The sequence below is a fragment of the Cimex lectularius genome, unplaced genomic scaffold, assembly GCF_000648675.2.
Source record: "Cimex lectularius strain Harlan isolate CLEC.00 unplaced genomic scaffold, Clec_2.1 scaffold345, whole genome shotgun sequence".
Taxonomy (NCBI): domain Eukaryota; kingdom Metazoa; phylum Arthropoda; class Insecta; order Hemiptera; family Cimicidae; genus Cimex; species Cimex lectularius.
In genome coordinates this window covers 279,493-306,461 of record NW_019392908.1, presented here as the reverse complement: position 1 = coordinate 306,461, position 26,969 = coordinate 279,493, and the positions used below count along the sequence as shown (strand labels likewise).

At 35.0% G+C, this 26,969-nt stretch overlaps 2 protein-coding genes and 2 non-coding genes across 7 annotated transcripts; 3 read left to right on the top strand and 1 right to left on the bottom strand.

The window, feature by feature from the left end:
* The first annotated feature begins 346 nt into the window (after positions 1 to 346).
* On the top strand, positions 347 to 12,264 carry LOC106664408. Of its 3 annotated transcripts, none has more exons than XM_024229252.1 (3): positions 347 to 550; positions 7,514 to 7,677; positions 11,263 to 12,264. In XM_024229252.1, exons 1-3 carry the CDS (start codon positions 400 to 402, stop codon positions 11,449 to 11,451), a joined length of 504 nt encoding a protein of 167 aa, XP_024085020.1. In that variant the 5' UTR covers positions 347 to 399; the 3' UTR covers positions 11,452 to 12,264. The 3 variants fall into 3 exon arrangements, with proteins under 3 accessions (XP_024085020.1, XP_024085021.1, XP_024085022.1); XM_024229253.1 differs by having other exon boundaries at positions 348 to 532; XM_024229254.1 differs by having other exon boundaries at positions 349 to 475.
* Positions 6,374 to 6,447, top strand: Trnan-auu. Its single transcript has one exon. It is a non-coding gene; the product is annotated as a tRNA-Asn (tRNA).
* A 2,953-nt stretch (positions 12,265 to 15,217) lies between the features above and the next one.
* LOC106664227 (von Willebrand factor D and EGF domain-containing protein-like) lies at positions 15,218 to 23,703 on the bottom strand. Of its 2 annotated transcripts, none has more exons than XM_014389727.2 (7): positions 23,617 to 23,703; positions 23,313 to 23,401; positions 23,042 to 23,159; positions 18,265 to 19,952; positions 18,148 to 18,206; positions 15,916 to 16,032; positions 15,218 to 15,838 (listed from the first exon to the last, which is right to left on the bottom strand). In XM_014389727.2, the coding sequence occupies exons 2-7, from the start codon at positions 23,399 to 23,401 to the stop codon at positions 15,810 to 15,812; spliced, it is 2,100 nt and encodes a 699-aa protein (XP_014245213.1). In that variant the 5' UTR covers positions 23,617 to 23,703; the 3' UTR covers positions 15,218 to 15,809. The 2 variants fall into 2 exon arrangements, with proteins under 2 accessions (XP_014245213.1, XP_014245212.1); XM_014389726.2 differs by having other exon boundaries at positions 23,541 to 23,687.
* Positions 23,704 to 25,118: 1,415 nt separating this feature from the next.
* Trnah-aug lies at positions 25,119 to 25,191 on the top strand. Its single transcript has one exon. It is a non-coding gene; the product is annotated as a tRNA-His (tRNA).
* Positions 25,192 to 26,969: the final 1,778 nt, after the last annotated feature.

Sequence of the window (26,969 nt, the reverse complement as noted above, 5' to 3'; positions counted from 1 at the left end):
ATTAGCATGTAGTTATTTATAAAAAGAATGTAAAAAATAGAAAAAAAAAGAAAATATAACGACCAGTGAGTTTTAACTTACATGTAAGGCATTCTGTTTTTGATGTTCTTATGACTTTCCAAAATATTGTGTATATTTTAATTTGTTCAAATAATTAAAAGGATGCATTGATACTTTATTAGATAATAACAAACTAACGGATATTTATGCGCAGTAGCTATGTTGTTATTTTGAAGATGATATGTTGTGTTTCTTAAGCAGGTTGTTATTATTTTGTTTTCATTTCTCTCCTGAACTTCTCAAACTTTTATATCTGTGATTTTATCCTACTGGCGCCACAACTTGGCTATTTTATCGATTGACGAGAAAGTTGTCATTTTATTTAATTTATTTTCAGGGATGACTGGAGTTTCGGTCCTCCGGGGCGGATTCACGCGGGGGAGCCGAGGCGTCCTGGTGCCTTCATCAAGAGCAGGTGCAGCAAGGGCGGCGGCCATCTTGCTTATCTCATGCCACCTGTCCCCCTCACATGGTAACCACACTCGCAGAGGTCATTTCACATCCTACACACCAGTCTTTACTATTTATTATTACGCCTCTATGATAATTTTGTCAATTATGTTTGTATGACTCCGCTTTGACTCTCTCGATGTGGTACACCAGTGAATCCCCGGTGAACAATTAGTTTAGTATATGTTCATTCCACTGTAGGTGATGGATTTGGCGATTCTTTATCCTCCTGTCTTTAATATGCATTTCTGTCTTAAAGCAATTGTTTTGATAAATAATTTTATAAGTTTGGGCTTTTTTAAAACAAGTACTCTCTGGAAGCGAATCTAGTTTTTCTCTCTATTCTGGCTTGAATTAATTTTTATTAAAAAAATATTTTAGGAGTTGTGAACATACCAGGTACGACGTAATAAGACATTTAACCTATTTCTTTCTATTGATTCGTATTTTGTCCTAAAATGGTTCAATTAAGTTGATTTATTTGTTGTAGAAGCAATTATTTTATATATCCGTGTGGTTGTTGGCACCTGAAATTGATCAAATTACTATCGTGTAGTCAATAACTTTCGGTTAAATGTGCTCGACATAATTAATTAAAAAATCGTTACAAAAGGGCCAACGCAGATTGTTCACATTGCTAGTTTATCTGTGCGTTTTATAAGCATTCTAAAGCATAAAGAATTCTCGGAGTTAATCATTGAAGTTTCAATTTCTTGGACTTGGACCCATCTTTCTGACGGCGATTTTCTATGTACAACCGCCACAAAAATTGAATAGCGCTAAGCAACACCATATGTGTCGTATCTGGACGCCATGCCGCAATATCGTAACGCCCGAGCTGACATAGGCGAGTTGGGGTTTGTTTCGCTTGAACTTTTCATTTTTGACATGCAGTGAACCTCTTTTTCAAAACATTTCTTAAAAGCTTGAACTTTTCATTTTTGACATGCAGTGAACCTCTTTTTCAAAAAATTTCTTAAAATTATCTACATTGAATTCGGTCATTTTTATAATTTTTATAATTTTTTTTATTAGAAAGCATCGATTACTCTTCTCAGGATCCTTAATAATCAAAAATAAAAGGCAAAGGTGCAAAGAAATTTGTATTATTAATTTTATGAATAGGTATAAAAGGAAAAAGATTGTACAATTTTAACGAAATTAGAAAAAATAATAAATTAATAATAAAAATGGCGCGATAAATTTAGACGCCATGCCGCAATATCGTAACGCCCGAGCGTGACTTACGTCATGCGCCGCTACCCGATGCTACCCGACGCAAATCCAAACTCCGATTTTCCATAAGGTTGCATTACCCCCGTGCACATCTACCCGATGCTACCCGACGCAAATCCAAACTCCGATTTTCCATAAGGTTGCATTACCCTCGTGCACATCTACCCGACGCTTTGCAATCCCCACTGTCCAGATTTTCGTCGGGTCGCATCGAGTACAGTCGAAGACAAAAGAACCGGACACTCACATTTTTATTCAAACTACATGTATTATTGTCGTTATATTAATTACAACATACTTATTTTAATATAAACCAAATTAACTGTGATTAAAAATTAATTAGTTTTTATTTAAAAAATTAATTTTAATGGTTTGGTAGAAAATTAATCAAAACACCGGAATACGATTTTTTGATATAATGAATTTAACTAACAATTTATTGTACTCGCTTCGGCGGTACATATACTAAAATTGGAACAATTTATTACACGGTTTTGCTCATAAAATTTAATTAACAATTTATTTCATAGTTTTGCTCGTAAAATTACACCATTTTGTAATGTCGGGTAGCATCAGAACAGGACACTCATATTTTTTGTAGTTTATTTCAAACTAAGTACATGTAATTTTGTCGTTATATTAATTACAACATGTTATTTTAATGTAAACCAAATTAAACGAGATCAAAAATGCATAAGTTTTTATAAACATTGTTTAATTATGATGGTTAGGAGTAACTTTATTTAAAACAATTAAGTTTAACAAACAATTTATTAGATGGTTGTGCTCATAAAATTTAACTAACAATTTATTACAAGGTTTTGCTCAAAATAGTGCATTCAGAACAAAAGATGCGTTGCGATTGTGATAGTGATTATTGTGATAAACGCTGTAGACTGCACGCGACGTGGGCTTGCGTCGGATAGATGTGCACACCCCACCAAAACGTGGCAAGGCGTCGGGTAGCATCGCATGGCGTAGCATCGGGTAAGTGTGTTCCTGGCTATAGGCACATTGGGGTTTTTTCGCAGTGAATTTTTCATTTTTGACAGGCAGTGAACCTCGTTTTCAAAAAATTTCTTAAAATTATCCTAAATTCGTGCTTTATTTCAGTCATTTTTATATTTGTATTTAATTTTTAATTAGAAGCCATCAATTAGACTTCTCTGATATTTAATTATCAAGAATAAAAAACAAAAGTGCAAGTAAATTTTATTATTAATATCTAGAACGGGAATGAAAGGAAATAGGATTGTAAAATTTTAACTATATTAGAAAAATGATTAGTTAATAATACAAATGGCGCAATAAAAAATGAAAATAAGCATTTTCTCTTTTTTATTTTTAATAGCGCCTCTAACCTCTATGATTTTCCTACACACACACACACACACATAAACAAACAAACACACTGATAAGTTTTGATTTTGTAACTAAAATGGATTCGGTTGGATCAACTGACAAAAGCATACAGTCACGTTGTTTTTCCTACATTATAAAATCACGATAGGGTTGTTGAAACGTTTGAACGGTAGATAAAATATTAGATCAGAATGAAAACAGACTGGATTTTTTTTTTTGACATCAGGACGAATCGCCACTCTTTGCTAGTGTTTTTAGGTCGTATTTTAGGGGCGGAATAATTGGTATGGCTTGTGAATATAAAACGAGGCAGTTGAAGATGACAGGGCTCATGGAACAGCAAGGTGGTCGTGGTGAGACCGAAACAAATGTAGCCAAAGTAGATTACAGAACAATTGATCTATAGCTCCTTTAGCCGCTGCAACACCATTGTTAGTTTTAAAACGTAGCTTTATTTAAAATAATTTTATTATTCAAGTTTTCTATTTTGTGTTCAAGTTCACGATTTATACATAAAGTGCACACCACCCCGATATGGATTGCCTGTTCTTTAAATTTTTCTTTATTCAAACGTTTGGTCAAATCGTGGGCTTGCATGCAAACTAAGCTGCTGGACTTAACTCTAGGTAGATAATATTTGGTACACGTTCGCTTAGTGTAGTAAGTAGTAATATAAGGTATTTTAATTTACATATTATTATATGATATTTAATACTTATATGGATCGTAGACATGAAAAAACAAACCAATACCACATATTTTCATCCTTGTGTTTCCTGCACTATATTGGTCTTGAACACCTTTTTTGTAAATCTTGGGCTTAAACGCCATGCAACATCAGTAGCCAGTACATGAAAGTAATGTTTTATTAGATACAATCAAATATGTACATACCTATTTGATATTACAAAAGGAAAATACTTATTTCGACACAATGATGGTAGCATGCTTTTATACAAATGCAAATATTTGGCAAAGTCGTTGAGCAGACACGCATAACTTAACTCGCAATATTCTCAAAATTGTTTAGATTTACAAAAATGCATCGATTTTTAATTTATACCAAATTTCAGTATTTTGAACGTTTGTTTTTCTCCTCCAGAAAACTGTGATATTTTTATTTTGTCGATATTTAAAATATGAACAAAATGGAACGTTTCTTGTACCTACAAGGTAGAGACGTGAGATCACAGATTTTAATGAAGCGTTTTTCGTTTACACTAAATCAAAAAGGGGCCCTAGGAGACAAGACATTTTTTTAAAAGCTAATTTCATTGTTTTTTAAAATAAAGTTTTCTGTCTTTTTTTGGTGTATGAATTTTATGAATTAAATATCAGTTTTGTTTTTAACCTAGCATTATTGATTATTGATATTAGATTAATAAAGTGTGGTCAAAACCAAATCACATTACCTCGCGAAAAAATGGATTGATTTAAAGCATAAGCAAAAAAAAATTTGGTTGAACTTGGAAACTGTACATATCGGGCATAAAACAATGTAAAATAATATCAGACAACCATTCTTAGAAATAGGAACTGATTACATATTATCCTTGCAACATCCTGTACAATCTTAACAGACTACAAATGGAAAAAAGATATCAGAATAAATCAATTACAACTGTATGATGTACAGATACAAACCTCGGTCTTTCAAAATGAATTACATTTTATCATTTTTGTATTTTATAAAATCTTGAAAGAGGTTGCACTGATAACAAAATACTCGTTAGATGAATCATTTCATGACAATGAACAAGCAGTCTGGCCAGAGAAGGATTTGCAAGACCGTTTATAAATCTAGATACTTAGGAGTACAAGATCCAACTCCTTCATTTCAGAATGTGTCCATACAAAACAAACGAAGAAATTGACCAACTTACGACGTGCCAGATATTAAACTAAAAAGGTTAAAGTCAAGATTGGCATTTGAGAAAACATCTGCTGGTTTATTCAACCATGAACCTATTTGTAGGTTATACCATGAGGTGAATGAAACTACCACCCATATCATCTTTGAATGCGACGTAGCCTAGAGTACCAAGAAGACCCAGTAAAAACAGCAACATTGACAGTCAATGTTCGACTACTTATAATAAGAATCGACTAAATTGAACAGAACTAAGGGCATAGAAGAAGCACAATAAGCCAAAAGGCTGCGGTGCTTAGGAAATTCCCAACCCAACGATCAAAATATTTTTTTTCTGTCGTTGTTTTGCATGTATTTCAAGGTATTATATAACAGTCGACTTGCTTTTTACCTACGATAATAAAATAATATTCAACATGTAATATATAAGATTAAACATACAGATAGTTACAAAAACCAAAAGAAATTGCAAGTAAAGTAGATTAGAAAATAGTTTTTGAAAAAAAAAAATCGTTTCAAGTTTGTTCTAACCTTTTCTAAAACAAAAAAATAAGTTTTGTGCTGGGTTAGCCGGGGTCTATTTCGTTGTCTCTGAGGTCTTATGTTAATATTCATGGTTTCTCTGGATTTTATCTAAATTCATCTTTTGTACACCCGTTGGAAATTTGGATTGCTTTTTTTAAGGCTAGGTGAGCAAATTTTAGGTTTTATTTAAATATAATGTCAAAGATTAGCATAAATTCGATAAAAACCTCTCAAAACGTTTTATTTTATATCTCTAGTTTTAATTTGTTAACGGACAAAATGTTTGTGCCATTGCTTGTGGTTTATAGGCTTCTAAGCCCCTTTAAAGTATCTGTTTAAAGTTTCTGTTCATTTCATAGTTGTCACAATTATTTGACATTTGCGAAAAAATCACAGATTTGAACGGCGAAAAATTGGAAAATGATATTTTTTTATCTCCCCCAACTATTTGTATTCAGGGTTTTTTTGGGAACGCAAAGAAAGAATATCGACTTAGTTTCTTACCAAAATCTTTGTTTTATTTCCTTTACTACGTTAGTTGCCTCATCATTTATTAAAACCATTATATTTAGTGGTCTGAGTGACAGACCAATCTTTCAATTAATTAACCTGTTTGTGTAAAGTTTTCGGTTGAAATGAAAAAGTGTCACGAGCGGGATTCGAATCCACAACCTTCGGCTCAATTCGCCGTTGCCCTAACCACTTCTCAACCTACAACCTTTCGAATTTTCTTTCCTTTTTGCCATTTTTCAACTGTCGTGTAATCAGGATTTGATTCTCGGCGACATATGAAGTGGCCACGGGAAGCAAAAAGGAAAAAATAGAAAGGTTGTAGGTTGAGGTGGGGAGTTGGTGTCCGAGTGGATCGAAGTCACGATAGCTCAAGTGGTTAGAGCAGCGGCGTATTGAGCCGAAGGTCGTGGGTTCGAATCCCGCTCGTGACACTGATTTTTTTTATCTCAACCAAGACCGTACATAAACATATTAGTTATCATTTATGTATTTATTTGTGGAAGATATTTGTTTCTTGGCTCATCACAATCTAAAAATATATAGATAAATACAAAAAAGTGTATATATAAACTCACAGGCTTTTTTATGCTCTTTCCATTGGTGTAATCCATTTTAAAGTAGGAATCATACTTATGAGATACAGAGGAATGAAGTTGTTAGTAAAAGTGAAAAATATCGAATAGATTGACAATAGTGCTTATGAAAATATGGACTTTTTAGTCCAATTTGATATGCAGGATGATCTCTTGATATACTGATACTGTCACGGGACACCCTGCATAATACAATTGAAACATGAAAAGCAGAAAACAATGTTTTAAATAAAATTATGTAATTTACTTCTTTTTTTTTGGGCTCCTAGGTAAGAAAGCTATGAGTCGAAACTTTTTCGACCTGGTATCACCAGAAAAAGGTTCGTTAAAATCGTTGATCCCATGTGTTCATGAATCGAAATCAATTTTTAAAAAATATGGAAGGAAATACCTCAAATCGTTTTTAATGATCAACCCAATACAATTTGATTTTGGCTGAAGAGTGTTGGTACGTTCGAACGCTTCGGTCCTCCTTAAGTACAATTTGAAAATGATATAATAACAGCAGTATGTTATAGTTTTTGTGAAATATATCTTAAATCTGATGATATAGAGTAATTTTATTTCCATGTTTCAATATATGAAAAGATGTTACATTATCAGTCTTTTTCAGACAAAGAATTTCCTCTTTCAACATAGATTAAATGTCGATGCCGTCGAATTCAGCTATCAAGTAAAAGATTGGAACTGAACAATTGCCGCACATTTTATTTCGAAAATTTTACTTAGGCATGTTTTCTCACTAATCGATGTATTTTTATTTTATTATCAGCCCACCGCATTTAAAGAAGCGCCATGCTACCTTCAACACAACAAGCTTACTCAAATCCACTTTTAATGCGATTTTTCTTTCTCCTTCAGTCTGAATCTAATTTTATGTTGTGTTTCTAATGCCGAATCGCAGCATCTGTGCACAGCAGCACATCGTCGACGAGGAGTTTCAGCGCGAGGCAGTACGAGCGGGAGAGAGAGAACAGGCTGCTCGCGAAGGCGAGAAACAGAGAAAGGGACGGCAACTCGCCGAGCCCGAGGTCGACGGAAAATTTAATCGACGATCCTTTACCATCGGTAAAGTAACACAAGTTTATTTTAAATCAGTTAATTTTAAATTATTTCACAACCCAGCAAGGTTTTCCATCTATGGTCCAGTTCTCTGTGGGCCCAGGAATACTCTATAGGCACTTCCCACTACTCCTTTAATCCTGGATTACTTTTAATTGGCTGCTGCTTCAGCAAGAGCTGTTATAAACGGAGATTAGATCTATACAATCCGAAGTTCACAAATAACTTGTTCTTCAACAACAGACTCCGCATCACCTCTTCATCCTCAACGACCTAAACTTTTCTTTAGTTAATATTAATATTCCAAAAACAACAACAAGGAACTACCGACCTCCTCCCCAAGAAGATTCGTAAGAATAAAGATTTTTCGTTACGCAGTACGTCGAATAACCTCATTATTTACACTTCTTGAACGTTTGTTTTAGCAACGAATTTACCTTACCGCTTCCTAAAGGTCAAGTTCCTTGACTTCCAGTGTTCATCAATCAATCTCGAACTATAATGGTACTTAGGACTATACCAAGACAGTAGTTTCACCCAAGACACTATCTTAACGGAAGTTTCTTTTTAGCTTAATAACCTCTCTATTCTGTATGAACTTATCATTCCTTCTGTCAGCCAACTGATCCGTTCCCGCTTCGACGAATAACCTCATTATCTACAATAACCTGACCTTTCTTTTTAGCAACGAATTTATCTTACCGCTTCCTAAGGTTCAAGTTCTTTGGCTTCCCAGTGTTCATCAATATGAAGGATCTATCAAACTATTACGGAACTTAGGACTACACCAAGACAGTAGACCCAAGGCACCAGCTTAACGGAAGTTGCTTTTTATCTCAATAACCTCTCTATACACTAATGTCTTCTCCCGCTTCCTAATGTCTTCTCTATTATATATCACCACCAAATAGCTTCCGATATTATCTTATTATATTATTAATGCATTTAACAGATTTTGATCTACGTCCCATTTTAAATATGTACATAAATCATATCAAACATCCAAATAATTAATCTACTTATTTTAATTGTTATTATTTTTATAGTAATTTATAGTAATATTAAGTATTTATTATTCTAATATTTATTTGTGTTATAATTTCCGCGTTTCGCACGTTCAAATTGAGCGTCATTAAAAAAATCAGCTGATAATTGGAACGTTGCGTTGGCGGAGGTATCAGCGGTTCACTTTGGCAATTCATGTCGAGAGACGTGGTTGTAGAAGTCCTTCAACCTGATGATGAGCTAAAAGGCTCGAAATCCGGATCGTTGCAAAACAACTTACTGTGAGTAGGAACTATCCTTTTAAAGAGTATTGAACACCACACTCACTCCATCATTTCTCATTTCTACTATATCTAGACTATCAGCCATCTCCAGGTTGGTTTCCTGCTTTCCATTGTTCATCAATAAGTAGCTACCGATTTTGACTCGAGTACGACTTACTGGAGGATACTTACTACAGGATTAATGTTCTAAGTCACAAAGTATTACATGTCACCATGTATGTTCCAAGTTGTTAGGTCCAGATTTGATATCTTTGAAGGAGCGGACATCACCAAATCACTCCCCGAGATAAAATGGTCCAAAATCTTGGGGTTTGTGAACAAGTCCAAAAGATTTATGCAGGACACGTGAGCCGACCATGTCCCGGACCTTTCAGGGATGGGGTACGAGTCTACCCAGGCATTTAACCCCTCGGGTCTTGGTCGCCCACCCTGCATAATATATATATATATATATATATAAATTCCCTCCTTTTTGCCATTTTTCAACTGTCGTGTAATCAGGATTTGATTCTCGGCGACATATGAAGTGGCCACGGGAAGCAAAAAGGAAAAAATAGAAAGGTNAGTCTATATAAATTTTCTTCTGAGCATTTTTTGCTCCACACGAAGAGTAGAATCGATTTCCTGAGTTTCGTCAGAAGGAACTGGGACACCCTGTATATATAATATATTACCCAAGTCCCTCAACAGTGCCAAATCAACAAAGAGCTACCTCTTTCTTCTAGTTACTTTTAGTTTTATACAGAGTTTTACCTAGGCACCTAGTAGTTCCATAATCTCACTTCCCACTATGACCTGAAGATTCCTTTTGTCAACTTGCTTTCTGTACTGCCTACCTAATCGATCTATCCTTACCACCGTTTTCACGTCAATATTCTTAAGCCGCTTTAAACAACGATTTCCTTGAAACCACCACTTTAATCTTATAAATTAAGTGCCAGTGCCAAACACTGTTTTATAAATGATTTTAATTTATTAACATTGGAGTTTTTTTAAAATAAACTGTTCAAAAATGAATAGGGGTATTTATAATTTATTCTTATTCTATTGATTTCAATTAAATTAATCGATATATTCTTGTTAATCGGATAAAACAAAATAGAAAATACAAAACAAAAAGAAACAAATGTTAATCATCATTTTTAATAACGGATTTACTTAAGAATAGTAATTATGAAGATTTCTCATTTTGTAAACAAACAACTTTTCTCATCTTTTCTCCATTTTAATCCAGTTGATTTATCTTTAACAATGGAAAGACATCATCTTGAACCAGAAGTTCGTAATATTATTGTGAGAAAGAGTCACCGGCAATTGGATATCACAGAGGCAGTTGGCGTTTTTCTGAGCGTGGTCTCTCGTGCTTTAGCCCGATTCCGAGAGACTGGAAGTGCCAATATTGTCATTGCTGCAACCTTTTTCCATAGTGCCAGCCAGATCATAAATGAACTACAAGACGTTTTGGAAAGGTCATTATCAACACGTGTGGGCCTCACATCGTATACACCTTTGAGACTGCATCAACAGCCCGCTCCCAGCAACTCTGGAGAATGTGGTGCAGCGAACGGCTAGAAGAGAACACAAATGGAATGCTGTCATGTTTACTTAAGTGACGTTTTTCTAACAGTACAGTGATAGAAGGCGCCGAAAAGTCTACCGAGAACAGGAGCTGCGTACAATCCCCCAGTTCGCGTGCCCCTTCAGTGCAGTTTGCAGGAGGTGGTGATCTGGGCTGAGATTTACCCTGGAGGAAGAGCTGGACTCAATATTGTTGAAGACAACCTCACCGCAGTATGTTATGTCCAAGAAATTATCGAGGAATACATCTATCAAACCAGGGATCTCAATTGTAGGGATTTTGGATGCATAGAAGGCTTTTCAATCTCATCCGCAGCCAGTTGACATGCAAAAACTGAGGTGCAGCGTTGCAACACCCATGGAGTTCTTTATGAGATTAGTGACAACCTTATGCCTAACAGGTGCATGGAGGTTTTAGCTAACAAAGAACCTTATACACGGTATTAATTGTTAAACAAAATTATTATGTCCAACACACAAAATTAAGGAAATAAAATATTTTATTTTCATCCTTCAATAAAAAACCTAATAATTTATAATAAACGTTAATGCAATTTATAATAGTAATGAAAGAATGTAGCGTACATAGTCAAATACTACAAATTGGCAATATCTCTATTCATTTTTGAGCAATTTGGTATCGTTTTATATGGTAATAGTTGCAATAATAACTTCTCTTTGTTTATGGTTCAACATTAATTGATGAGAACTTTTATATTTACAGATTGCGAACATGTTTAAAGAATCATGGCCTGAAGAGACGGATGGAAAGGATTCCGAAGCGTTTACACCCGACGTTCTTGAAAAAGATCTCAGCGGTTCGATGCCGCACATAGACGACCCTCTGACAATGGAAGCGGACAACACGATGCCTCCGCCCCCGAACCCGCCACCGTACCAAGACTTAAATTAGACACTTACTCATTAAAATAACTTTTAAAACAATTGACAACGGTATTTTCGATATAAGCGCTCAAATTTTTAACCTGACATCAGACACAGATGAAGCGACGGTTTCATCGCCGGAGGGGCGATTTTATTTTTAAGATTGCGTTCTCTGTGTAAATGGCCGATGATCTTATGAAATACGTATTGTCTTCCTTTCAGTCTAAGCGTGTTTTATAATGCGCAATTTCATTTTAATTATGTTGTACGAATAAGACTTTTACATGGAACAAAATTTTACAAGTTACATTTGAAAATTGATTACTTTACAACATATCAAATTATGCGTGTTTCTTAGTGACCTGTTGTTTCATAATTTGTTGAAGTCGTGAGGAGCGGTCAAGGATGAGGGAGTTTAGAAAAACACCTTTTTCATTTTTTTCTGCCGACGATTCAACCTTTATCGGGGGTCATCTTCGGGGCCAGGGTAAATTTCAAAACATATGTTAATTGGAAAAAATACAATTTAAGATGTAAATATAAATTTTGAAAACTTAAAGAATAGCCTGATGGAAGTCAGTGACACGAATGACCTTGGCATGGGCCCCTTGACATTCGGGGCATAGAGGCAACGAAAAGATTGACATGTTGGCCAAAAAGGGACTAACATGGAATCTCTGGGCCCAGAACCTACTGCGGCATAGCAGCCTGCTATAAAAGAGGATACATCTTAAAATGGATCCTTAAAGAATCCAAAACCTCTTGGAACGACAGGTATGAGGCACGCAAAAAAATTCATAGAAGGACCATCAGCAAAACTAAAAAAAAATACTAGAAGGCAACCGCAACCGAACCAGGATCCTTGTTGGACTCCTGACAGGGCACTGTCACTTTAGAAGGCACATGCACCAGATAGTACGGACAGAAGAAACACTGTGCAGATACTGTCAGGAAGAGGATGAGACCGCAGAAAACATTTTAGGTTTCTGTGAAGGTCTATGAAGGTCTATGTAGGTGCAGGTTCTTGCAACTAGGACAAGAAGAACGACAAGCAAGACCCTACACCAAGGAACCGCTGGCAAAGCTGTGGAGACTGGTTAATAACCTGAGTGGCCAGTGAGCTATAAAAAACAGGGGAGCACAATAGATCTATACAGGTCGAGGCGCAGTAGGCCTTGTGGCCGCCTCTTTTTTCCCTATCCTTAAATAATAGCACCACACTTTATGTGAGTATGAAATACCTGGTTCAAAATTCACATTTACATCTTAAATTGCATTTTTTGGGTGTTTTTCTAAACCACCTCATTCTTGATCGCTCCTCACGGCATCAAAAAATTATATCAAATTATCTTAATTATAATTTAACTTAACTTCAAGCATTACAGAATTAATTTAAAGAAACATGTAAACAAAACAAAATTGTAAATCGGCACTACATGAATCTATCTAGATGAATTATGTATTAAAATATGGAATAGTTGTATCAATTTGACGAAGATAAAAATCAAAAAACATTCATGTACATATGCCGAAGAAGCTGCAACTTAAAAATTCCTTAAATATTTTAATTTAAAATATAGTCAAAAGGCGAGGCTGGCTATTTAAGAAAACAAGTTATAGTTGCATTAAATTTTATGTATTGATTTTATAGGATCTAGTGTGAAAGAATTTCCATTGATATCAGTTCATCATGACAGACAACATAAAAAAATCATCAGAATGTCTGAATTTATGGAATATTTCACGAAAAGAAAATCTGTATTTGTTTTCTTTTATTTTTTATAACTTGATGTTGTTCTCTCGCTTTTTATACCTAGACGATTACATAGAAAATTATCGTATCGGGCCTAGAGTTCGTTTGTGGTTCCAGTGCCTTTCCTCGTTGGAGGTGGTACTATTTCGAAAAAAAGGTGTTTTGTACATTTATAAATTCGAATTGTTAAAGAAAACCCATTAAGTCAATGGTGATTGTCGTTGAACACCGAACTTAAGGGATATGTTGAATGTGTTACTACAATTCGTTCCATAATCAAATAGTTCTGTCGGTTGGAAATATTGATAATATTAATTTTAAAGTTTTTAACATGTTGTTATATCAAAATTATATTGAAAATAATTAATTGGAAATAATAAATTACACGTATTGGTCCGAGGTTTCATCGTCGGTCTGATCAGGCGCTTTGAATAATCACAGACGCAGATCAGGATGATGAATAATCAAACTGCGGATGTTCTATAAAACGACCGGAAAAGCTTCACAAAACTAAAACTAAAAACTCTCCAATCGACGGCTACTGTTTTAATCTGTGTACAACGTAAGACTGAAAAGCGGGTGCTTCTTAGTGCCCATTTTTGAAAGTAGAATTAAAATATTTTGATAAAAAACAAAAAGAACAGATTTTTTGGTACTGTTATGTTAATAAAACAAAGATGTTATGCTACCAGAAGAACAGTCATTCGAATACAATTTCTAGCCATAGTTGGTTTTGTGACAACTCAACCGTATTGCATATTTGTAAAAACGTTTAGACTGTAATTATGTAAATGTATAGCATAGCGATCGCTAGCACATGAAATATGAAATAAACGATATGTACAACATATATTATTCCAATAAACTATCCTATTACAAGTGATACATATCAAAATAAAGTATTGGCTTGTAGAAAACAATACGTGGAGTTTTTCAATAATTCGATTTTATCCATGTTGTATTGGACGCAATTTTTATTTAGTCTTTTATTGTTTACTATTTCTGAAAAGTGATTGAAATAAGTTTCGTTCGAGATCTCGTAATTGTACGAAGAGTTTTGGTTTTTCCCAACTGCAAACGGGAAACGGCAGCTCAGACTGTTAGGAAAGTTTGTGATGTACATAATGTGGTGTACATAACATGAATTAACGGATTAAGCACCGTCCATAAGTGGTTTCCTTGTTCAGAAGGAACTTTGGTAAGCAAAGCGCTCCGGTCCTTCAACCGTTGATGATGACCGAATTCAACTTTTTGCCACAAATAACCCAAACTCAACGGCTCGAGACATCACAGAGGAATTAACATATTTTAAAACAAGCATTTAGACGCATTTGAGAGCAGTTGGATATGTGAGAGTGATTGACTGGATTCGACTTCTATCCCTTCTAAGGTGGAATGTAAACGACCCCGTTTTATAAAGATGGATGACTGGGGATGAAAAATGGTTTCTTTATAACAATATGCAGAGAGGAAAATTCTGGGAAAAACGCAGCAAACCACTGTTAACAACTCCCAAAAGCCGGATTACATCACAAGAAAGTGATGACCATTTGGTGGGATTGAATGACCTGCTTTATTGTGTGCTTTTTCCGTCCAATATTCATGTTCAAAAAGAAAATTCCAATGAAAAACGCAGAGACCCACCGCTAACAACTCCAAAAGTGGGATTGTATCGCAAGGTGATATGCATTAATTGGCATTTGAAGGGGATGTTTCGTTATGAGCTTTTCCGTCCAACCAAACCGTTGATTCTAACATATACACAATTGGTCGATTAAAGTCAGAAATTGACTAAATCAAACCAACATTGGATTAGCTACCAGGACGCAACAAACATTGCTGGAGCTTGGCTGGAATGTCCTACCCCAACACATATCTGTCTGTTTTTGCCCTTTCAAATTTCTACTTATTTTGGGCTATGTAACAGTATATATTTTCTCCATTGCAGTAATACATGTAGGAATTCATCGCTTAAATACAAAAGAAGGTCTGAGAGGAGTGAATTTAAAAAATACATAGAAAATGGCAACAAGTAGTGGAATTAAATGGTTTGTATATATTTTTATTACATTTGATTACAAATATCTGACATTTTTTATTGAATTTACCTTATTTTAAAACGCAACATTTGGAAACTGACTAATTTAGGCAATGTTGGAATAATCCATTTGTCATAAGTACATAAAACGACAGTTATTTGGTCAATTTTAAATGATTAAAATATTAATGAAGTGCATTGAAAAGGATTTAAAAAGATTTATGAGATCTAATTTCAATAGACAGTCATTTCAATATTCTTATATTCTTATTCTTAACATTGGTCAATTTCATTCTAAATAACAATATATAATCATAAGATATCAAAATAATATTTTGATTTCTCTAAAAAACATAATAATTTATTTTTCAAGTTTTGCACTTAAGGATTCGGGCAAGACGAATTTCACACATCCTCTTACCTTTTCTTTTAACCGCCGTAACATTTGTAAATAGAATAAAAATATTTTAAATATTTAACGCAAATTTATATGTAAAATAAAAAACAAAATTATTCAAATAAAAATTACATTTAGTCATAGTTACATACGAATAACATAATAATTTATACAAACATATACTATTGTCGCCCATTGTTATAACTCCATGTCGCTGTTTTCTGAAACTGGAGGATTTAATTAAAAATCAGGCAAATAATCGACAAATCAATCTGTAATAGGAAACACTTAAAAAATATCTCACCTAGGTTAAGCGATGTTTTTTGTTTTTTTATCGACAGAAATTTCTTCATAACGAAAATAGTTATTAAAAGTGCAAACGTGCTTGCTGTGATAATTAATGCATACCACAGTATTGAAGCTGAAACAAAAGAACCACTGTTGAACTAAAAAAAAAAAAGTTAAATATAACATGTAAATTAAGAAAAGTCTAAAAACAGTTGAGTGGCAGTGAAACAATTTATCCAATTTATTGTGTTAAACAAAAAGATTCATGCCAAAAGGCCGACCAGTAAATTTGATTTATTTATATAAGCCCAATTCTGCAAAAATATACACAATGTGCAGAATCGAAGGCTTAAGCCAGAAACACACTTATGCGATGGTACGCCATGCGACGCTATCCGATGCAAATCCAAACTCCGATTTTCCATAACGTTGCATTACCCCTTGCACATCTACCCAACGCTCTGCGGTCCCACTGTCCAGATTTTCGTCGGGTCGCATCGAGTACAGTCGAAGACAAAAGAACCGGGCACTCATATTTTTATTCAAACTACATGTATTATTGTCGTTATATTAATTACAACATATTTATTTTAAAATAAACCAAATTAACTGTGATTAAAAATTAATTCGTTTTTATTTAAAAAATTAATTTTAATGGGTTGGTAGAAAATTAATCAAAACACCGGAATACGATTTTTTGATATAATGAATTTAACTAACAATTTATTGTACTCGCTTCGGCGGTACATATACTAAAATTGGAACAATTTATTACACGGTTTTGCGCATAAAATTTAATAAACAATTTATTTCATAGTTTTGCTCGTAAAATTACACCATTTTCTAATGTCGGGTAGCATTAGAACAGGACACTCATATTTTTTGTAGTTTATTTCAAACTAAGTACATATTAAGTCGTTATATTAATTACAACATGTTATTTTAATGTAAACCAAATTAAATGAGATAAAAAATGCATAGGTTTTTATAAAAATTGTTTAATTAGATGGTTAGGAGTAACTTTATTCAAAACAATTAAGTTTAACAAACAATTTATTAGATGGTTGTGCTCATAAAATTTAACTAACAATTTATTACAAGGTTTTGCTCAAAATAGTGCATTAAGAACAAAAGATGCGTTGCGATTGTGATAGTGATTATTGTGATAAACGCTGTGGACTGTACGCGACGTGGGCTTGCGTCGGATAGATGTGCACACCCCACCAAAACGTAGCGAGGCGTCGGGTAGCGTCGCATGGCGTAGCATCAGGTAAGTGTGTTCCTGGTTTTATGGGTTGCCAATCGGGTGTTTTGGTGGTTCAGATCTCTGTCTTAGGGGTCCCCAAGCTAGAGCCAGGTCAGTTCAGCTCATTACGCATGCATTTTTAATATAAACAACGCTCACCCTCTCACTCAACTCTTAACTTAATATCCTTTACACATATAAACAACGTTACATACACTAACTAGTCTAATTCATGGTCAATATTCAAAATCGGCCCTCTCACATTAGATGTTCGCGCTAATAAATACATTCACTATCAATAGACACAAAAGATATTGATCAGGGCAATAAACAATAAAAAAGTTATGTTATCTCCAAAAATCGGAACATAGGACCTAAATACTTGCTGCCAGGCTCTAGAAGAATTATCATCTCGCTTTCCTACTCGCTGTCAGTAAGGAATAACACTTCAATTAAGTGGGGGTGCATCGAGCAACGTTTCTACACATTCACTCTTATAAATCCATTTATTCTCAATATACAACCAATCAAACTATGCAGAAACTATTAATAAAACAGCTTTGTTTCCCGTAATACTTGTTCCCTACATGGAGCCAAGGAATGATACCCATCGGTTAATTAAGGTACATCGAGCAACGTTTCTCTACATGCCGGACACATACCCGGGCTTTGAATCAAAAGTCAAAACATGGCCGACAAACATCAACACGGTTTGGAAAAAAATAGCCGGGGTTTGAATAGAGGGAACAAATCAAAAGATAGCAATACGATAAGAAAATTTAAAAAAATAAAACCAAGATGACAGTTTAAAATATCTATGGTCCAAAAGTTATGTTAAACAATTGATAATTAAAATAAGTAGTTCAAAGTAAAATTGAAAAAAATTAATAAGAATATAAAGAGAACCTACAGATTAAAGTTATACATAGCAAACAAAAATAAACGTTCACCAATAAAAATTAATTAATAAGTTCGAGTTGTGGAATGTTAATGATAGCTTACTTTGTTTTACGTGCTCACATGGGCATAGATGAATAAATGAACGATCCTCATTTAAATACCTGAAATTAAACAAGTTTTATTGGAACCTATTTAAGTGTTTTATAACTCGATACTTACAGAAACTCATCGCAGAAGCAAAGTTCACATGTTCCAGTCGAAATTCCGATCTTCGGGTATATAAGAGTTAAATTCATACTTATGGGTAACGTTTCGTTGAAATCGGTAACATTCATCGTAATTACAGGATCGTATTTTTCCGACGTCAGTTTACAGTAGGTGTGTACTATGTCGCTGTTTCGATCGGTCGAACATTCGAAAGGTACACCGGACGATATGTTAGCTTCGCTGTACGTATCGACAAACTGCTCGCATACAGCATGAAGGGTCAGCGCCTTCTTGTTTTTGGGTAGAAAAACCATTTCCTCTCCGGTCAGACGCATACTGAATTCGTCCACATTCTCAACCACGTGATAGCAATCGAGAGTAGCGTTTTCCTGACAAACTGAGACGCAAAGGGTTTCGTTCATTTTGACCGTGTCGGGATAGCATTCGCAAACGTCCGGAGCCGCACAATAAGAATTGATGCATTCATCCTGACAAACAGGTTCGCAAAATCCCGATTTTAACGTAAATCCAGACAAGCATTCGCAAACCTCAGGAGCAACGCACTCTCCGTTGTTACACTCTTTTGAGCAAATTGGGATGCATTCTGTAGAACTGTTTTCAGAAGTCTGAAAACCGCTGTTGCACGTGCACACATCTGGATCGGAACAATAACCGTTTAAACAGTCTTCCTTGCAAACTGGATCGCATACATGAGGATTTCGCGAAGGCTCGTATCCGTGGAAACATTTGCATCGGTCGGGACTTTCACAGAACGAATTCTCACAATATTCACAGACAGGGTCGCAGACGTTCGATGTCGTGTTATCTTTTGTATATCCTTCATTACAAGAACATTCGTTGACTCCAGTGCATTCGCCATTTATGCATTCAAAACTGCATGTCGGTTTGCACTCGTATTCGTTCGTTGTTTTAGCATAATGAAGAAAGCATTCGCAAACCTCAGGAGCAACGCACTTTCCGTTCTTACACTCTTTTGAGCAGATAGGGACGCATTGTGAATAATTGTTTGCAGAAGACTGATAACCGCTGAAGCACGTACACTTATCTGGATCAGAACAATAACCGTTTACACAGCCGTCCTTGCAAACTGGAACGCATACCCGAGGATCTTGCGAGGGCTCATATCCATGGAAGCATGTGCACCGGCCCGGACTTTCACAGATGGCATTCTCGCAATATTCACAGACAGGGTCGCAGACGTTCGATGTCGTGTCATTTTTTCTATATCCTTCATTACAAGAACATTCGTTGACTCCAGTACATTCGCCATTTATGCATTCGAAATCGCACGTCGATTCGCACACGTATTCGTTATTTGTTTTAGCATAATGAGGAAAGCATAGGCAGTGTTCAGGAGCAATGCATGCACCGTTGACGCAAAGTTCTCTGCACCAAGGTAGGCAGGAACTGTTGTTCTCCGCTATGTAGCCGGGATTGCAACGACATACGTTCACATCTATGCACTCACCGTTTTGACAACCATGTTTGCACACAGGTACGCAAACGTTTGGCTTGATGACATGCGGTTCGAAATCTGCATAACATTGGCATAATCCTGGTTGTACGCATTTCGCGTTTTTACATTCTGGCGAACAATTCGGTTTACATTTCAACGGTGTGTTCTGCACTGTTTCGTATCCGGGACAACAAAAATTTTCCGTTCGCACTTCCGTCCTTGTCTGCAATCAAATCAACAATACAATATTTAAAATATTAAGATGGGGAAAAATTTGTATACAGTGAAAAGTGGGGTCGAAACATTTGCAAAACCGCATTTAAAAATTTAAAAGAGTGTCAGTGTAAAAAAATTAACCTAGGAAAATCTAATAATACCTTCACTCTCCGCAAAATAACCTTCCTCCAGTTAACTTCAGGGCAGAAGGGCACCGAAGAGGCTGATAAATTAACCGAGGAAGGGAACCAATCGACCCCGCACACTTTCGTGGCTTACCAAACTGCCTAAAACGTGGATCCATCTGAATTAAAAATAAGTACTCGGTTCAATGAAATGTTGAAAACGTTCATCAAAGGACCATTGAAGAAATAACGGAAACATTACCAAACAGAGACGCGTTAGGACTAAATCTAGGACGTGTTAATACAGGAATAATTCCTAGTTCTGTCATAAGTTCTGTTACAATGATTCACTTTGAAAATAATCCCAAACAAACGCCCGGCGAACCTTGCTCTCTTGTCTATTGTTTACCTTTGATATAATGCTAAATTCTATTACTCAGTTGTTATTGAGAATTAATAACGTCAAGATGGAACGCCCCTTGAACAAAACCGTCATGCCATCATCGCACTGCACAAGGCAGGTATTTCAAAATCAGAGATTTTCAAGACGCAGAAATCGTTAGGAATAAATCGAATGTTTGTGTGGCGCTCCATAAATCGCTTCAAAGATACTCTATCTATTAAAGACAAACCAAGGTCCGGCCGTCCTCGCTCTGTGAGGACGAAAAATGCCATCATAGCTGTTGAAAACCGAATTCGAAGAAATCCGCTAAGAAAACAAACAATATTGTCCAGAGAAATCGGAATTTCTTCCCGATCAATGTCGCGCATCATAAAAGACGAGTGCTTACCGTAGAATGGCAGGACAAAGGCTTACAGTATCTTTAAAACAAAATTAGATTCGAAAGAGCCAAGGCATTGTTGACACGGTACGCTGATGGAGTTCATCGAAACATCTTGTTTACCGATGAAAAAATTTTTACCATCGAGGAAAAATTTACCGTCAAAATGACAAGGTTTATACTAGAAGTTCTCTAGAAGCTCAGGAAAAAATCGGAAGGGTAGAAAGAGGCCATCATCCAAAAACTCCATTTTTGTGAGCAAGGAGTCAAAACAAGGGCGAAAAATTACCAAGAAGACATCCTTGAGAAAGTAGTAAAGCCCTTAAGCACTACTCTTTTTTCCGGAACTCATTGGGTCTTCCAATAGGACTCAGCTCCTGCGCACAAGGCTCGAACAACTCAGCAGTGGCTGGAGGAAAATGTTCCGGAATTCATTAAGGCTTCAGATTGGCCCTCGGGAAGCCCAGATTTGAATCCTCTGGACTACAAGATGTGGTTCCATCTTGAGCTTATGGCTTGCCACAGGAAACACGCCAATTTAGAGAGCCTCAAGTCCGCTCTGTTAAAAGCAGTTGAGAAATTTCTTCGAGACGTGTTGCGTTCTGCCATAGATGATTGGCCCCGAAGACTAAAAGCTTGTGTGAAGGCAAAAGGTGGTCATTTCGAGTAATATTATTTTATTTCAATCTTAAAAATATTGGATTTTTTAAAATAAATTTCTTTTTCAGATTATCAAATTTCTCTATTCCCTAATGGACTTTTTCTTGTAACAGAACTTATGGCAGGACTGGTATGCTGAAATTCAGTTATTCACTCAATGGCGCAATGCCGAAACGTCTTTGAGTATTTCAACAAACCCGCGAGTGTAGACTGATCAATAAGTGACCCAGTGCTGGTTAAGCATGAGTTCACCGACCAAAATCCAGCATCAACAAGAATTCGGACTGCGGAATGTACACTCTGAGCTGAAAAAAATCTGTGCAGATATTGATACGAAGAAGAGAAGTTCATGTCCTCTGTTGCGAAGGTTTATGTTGGCTGAGATTCCTACTCCTAGAAGAGGAAAAGCCTGAAGGACGGCTGTCTTCCTTGAAAAACCTGCTTAAGCTTAATGGAGCTATAAACAACAATAAATATCCATAATAAATAATTACCGGTCGCGGTTCGCAGGTCGTAAACAATCAGTCCTTTTTCTTATCAAATGTAATCCAGTTTACTTCAATCAAAAAACCCTCCCGTCAAGGACTATATATTGAAAATCGTCTGACATGGACTACCCACACACGACTTTACGATAAGAAGGGATGAAAAGTTATAGATCTGTAGAAATTACCTGTCTTAAACAAAATGCTGCTTCATAATACAGTAGTGAAGCTGTTATGGACTTATGGACTGGAGAATCCTCCGCATCCGAAGAGCCCATGTCGTAATCCTAAAAGAAATCCGTGATACTCCCTTTTAGGTGTCCACCGAAACTGCCTCTACAGTACAAGATGCCTTTTGTCAAAGATTTAACCCACTCCCGTTATCGTCAATTTCATACAAGTTAACCAATATAAATCCTCGAATAAAAACTCTCATCCTGACTAATTTCGGTTACTTGTTACCATTGTCCTTTCTTACTTGTTACCCAATGGAAGGTAATTGTATATATTGTAAAAAAAAAACATATACCTTAAAAGGATTAATGTTAAGAATTCGTAGAAGGACGGTTTAGAACATTATTATTCTTCCGCAATTGACACAAAACAATAATTAGAAGCCTATATGACAACATAGACAGGTCTTTGGAGCAGTCTTTCAATTGTGAAGATAGCATGCAAACAAATAACATGGTTGGGACATATATACTACAGTAGAATAAACAATGAACCTAAGTATTCCAGTGTAGACGACTGAGGCATGCCAACATTTATCTGTGATCTAGAAAAAAATTAGAAAAAACTTAAAATTTTATTCCAGACTAAGTGTCGATTTAAATTTTCCGAGAATATACTGTTCTGATTATCTCAACATTTGCCCAGCTTTCTGACGTGATTTTGTTACTTTTCTAGTATTTAACTCGATTTTTACAATTTCTGAGTTTACCCACTGTTCACTACAACCATACATTCAAACAACCGTTGTCGTGTCAATGTTTAAAAAATATATGCTGTAAATTTATAATTCTAATTAACACGACTACTTACAATTATTTTAGTCACTATCTCCCATTTGTAGTTGGTTTCATAATAACAACGAAAATGACATATTTTATGTCGGTATGGAACAAGTTGTAAATTGCTATCCCTATATGTAACGTAATGACTGAAACAAAAAAAAAAACGCAGAGAAATTTTTACCTTCTTATGTTTTAATTCATTAGACCTTATTTAGTAATGATATTAGAGCATTTATTTGTTAGTCTGTTTTACATTTCAAAACAGGGCCTACCGTAGAATCGCATAAGCTAAGACATACCTATTGGTACGTTGACAGATGCCGTTTTTTGATGAATCGCCAAATGATATCGTGGCAAAAATGCAAACAAATACAAATTCCAATTTCATCTGAAAAAAAAAACACGGCTTTGATGCTGTATGGTTACAGATTATAATCACACCGATTTTGTTATGAAATTCGGTGGACAATAAATGTTTTGACAACACATTACATATTTGAAATAATTTTGGTAGGAACAACTCTTACATTTTAACAAAAATTTTTAACTATTGAATTTGAAATTAACTTTGTAAATAATATAAATTGTATTAGAATTATTTACTGTTACGCCCAATAAAAATGATATCGTGAATAAGTACGTTCACTGGCAAATAAAAATGTGAAACTGAGTAATCGGTGTTGTCCCCTCGTCGATAGGAAACATACACACTGCCCACGCGTTATTAAGATTTTGGAGGGGAACCAATTTATCATATATTGTTGTTCATACTCTCCTCGTAATATTCCGGCCACTCAGGAGAAACATTTCCTAGTAAAAACCAAACCTTTTTGCGCTTATGTGTTCACTCTGATATCAAACGAGCAACCTTCGCTATAAATTCTTCAATTGTACCCCTCACAAAAACTTACTTTTGAAATAATTATGCCAGATTGTTTATGATCTTACAACATACCATGGCCAACGTGTTTAAAAGCCAATTATTTTGCGATATTATCCGTAATTAGGGAAGTGAATTGTGTTGGATTTTTTTCTGCGTTGAGCAGTTGTTGAGAAACCTAGTGGATACACTGGTATGCGATAAAATAAATTACTAATAGTGGTCTTTATTGAGTAGGTTATTTATAAAATAGTGAATTATAAGATAATTTGTGTTTTTTAATGACATTTACATCATGACCATAATGATCGTTCATGGGGGGGGGGGTCAAATTATCAAAATAATTACAAGAATTGCATTTTCATAAAGTAATGACATTATTACTTTACCTACAAGTATATATAATTTTAAATAATTACAATTCTATAAAATTTATAGTTGATACAATTTTATTACTATTTAATAATTAATATAGTTAATACCCAATATGTAGTTTAATTTAATTTTCAATTTAACAATAATACAAATTATTATGTTGAAACATCTTTATTCCTAGCCTGTTGAGTTAGAACAAAATTTGAAAAACTAGACAAAAAGTAAAATTTGACTTATCTCGGGTTTTTTCCAAAAACTGCTAAAATGAAATAAATAATAGACTAATTTTAACAAATTAACGAAGGGACAGAAGTAAAACTCCCTATATAATTTTTACAATTTTACAAAATTGAGAAAACCAATGAGAATTAAACAATTAACTATTAAATCGATTAGGTTTCCCGGTCCGATTGACCAAATAATTTCTTTTCAATTAATTATTTTTTAAGTAAGGTATTGGTTGAGATGGCTCGTGACATTGACTTTGTTAATCCTTTTTAAAAAGATAGTTCCTACCCACAGTAAGTAGTACTTAGATAGTACTTACTGAGAGTAGGAACTATATTTTAAAAGGATTGAACACCACACTCACTCCATCATTTATCATTTCTATTGACTTTTTATCTTAACCTTACTCAAAGATTAATTAATTGAAAAGAACTTATTTGGTCAATTGGACCACGAAACTTAATCGATTTAATAAGCAAAACAAAGTATACTGCATTAAAGCTCTCTTTCATTTGTCGCCGAGATTCAAATAGATTACACGACATTTGAAAAATAGCAAAAAGGAGGGAAAATTCGAAAGATTGTACGTTTAGATGGGAAGTTAGTGTCCGAGTGGAGCGAAGTCACGATAGCTCAAGTGGTAGAGCAGCGGCGTATGTAGCCGAAGGTCGTGGGTTCGAATCCCGCTCGTGACACAGACTTTTTATCTCAATCAATACCTTACTTAAAGATTAACTGTATTTGATGGTGGGTGTCGGTCTGTGATCGGTGAACAACCAGTACTTGCTTACCTATTGGGTCGGTCTACACTCGGGTTTTTGTTTCTGTTTTGACCAACTTAAAAAGCGTTTCGACACCTTCAGTGATGAACTGTCCATCTTGTTGACCTTTATAAACCATTGGCTCCGTCGGTTGTCGCTAGCGGCTTCCGGTAATGGGTAATAATTAATACTTTCTAAAATGGACAATACAATTGAATTCCAAATATACAAAAAGCCCATCGCAACCGATCTAACTACTCACGCCGACACACAATTGCAGCACAACGACGTATAATCTAAATGCTCTTATAAACAAACTCCCTTATAGTCAATCGATGGACCCAACAAAAGAGTCAGTTCCTCACTGAATATGTCGAAACTCGTTTAGGTAAATTAAAAAAGAATAAAACGCAAGTTTAGACGGACTCATAATTAACCGAACGGTGGTTCAACATGTGTTCGCTGATCACAACACCGTCAAATATATTTAATTATTCCATTTTTTATTGGTTTTCCTAACATAAGAAGACAGAAAGTTTCAACGCTGAAGAAGATAATAATTATCGTTGGACAAAGATGCAAACTATAAGGTTGCAATACTCTTACAATCCTTGGCAATGTTGGGACTGAATTGTTCTTCAAAAAAATTTGAAATCGTCTGTGAAAACCTTAATTATGTTAATTTGTAGACATATTTAAGATCTATGCAGTTATATATTTTTTTAATAAACTGTACAAACATGTTTTCAAAATATGTAATTAATATAGACTCTGATGATGACGTTAAAATAAGGCGAAAGCTTGGCAGTAACAACTGAATTAGCTTTTTCGTCAGAACCATGCCGTGATCCAAAATATTCAAGGAGAACAATAAGTTTTATTTTCCATACATATTTGTACATACAAATATACAAAATTAACTAGATGTTTCAGGCTCTTGCCTAATATACACTGAAGCAAAACTTCATTCGATATTTCTAGTTTGGCAATGTAGGTCTTTTATCGCATAATGCAAAATACCGTAATTGGCAGATTTTGTAGGTATATACAAAATAGCAGGAGAATTTTCCGAGGATTATGAAATATTCTTATTAGCAGGATAGATAAAATAATAAATGCTAAAGATATTCTTGTGTGCCCATTGAAAATTTAAATACCAAGGTACGTTTTAACTAATAATCCATTATATTTAGAAATTTATTGACCAAATTACTTCTTTCAATTGATTAATCTTTTTTGAGGTAGAGATGGAGAGTTGGTGTCAGAGTGGATCGAGGTCACGATAGCTCAAGTGGTAGAGCAGCGGCGTATTTAGCCGAAGGTCGTGGGTTCGAATCCCGCTAGTGACACTGACTTTTTTATCTCAACCGATACCTTACATAAAGATAAATTAATTGAAAGAAGTTATTTGGACAGTCGGAACAAAAACAAAATCTAATGAATTTAATAAAATAAAAGGTTAATAAAACTAACACAAGTCGCGCGGAGTAGTTTTGTAATATTTCCTTTTCATTGAGACTTGGTTGTGCGCTAAAATTCGACGGATACAAACCTGTCATACGGTTCCATTCATCCTTATAGGCTAATTTTATATTTAGATTCATACAAAGAAAAACTACTGAAAATTTCGATCTGTTAATCAGACAATACTACTTAAAATAGAGAGATTTCCTCATACTTAATAAGTAGCTTATATCTTCTTTTCAATTATA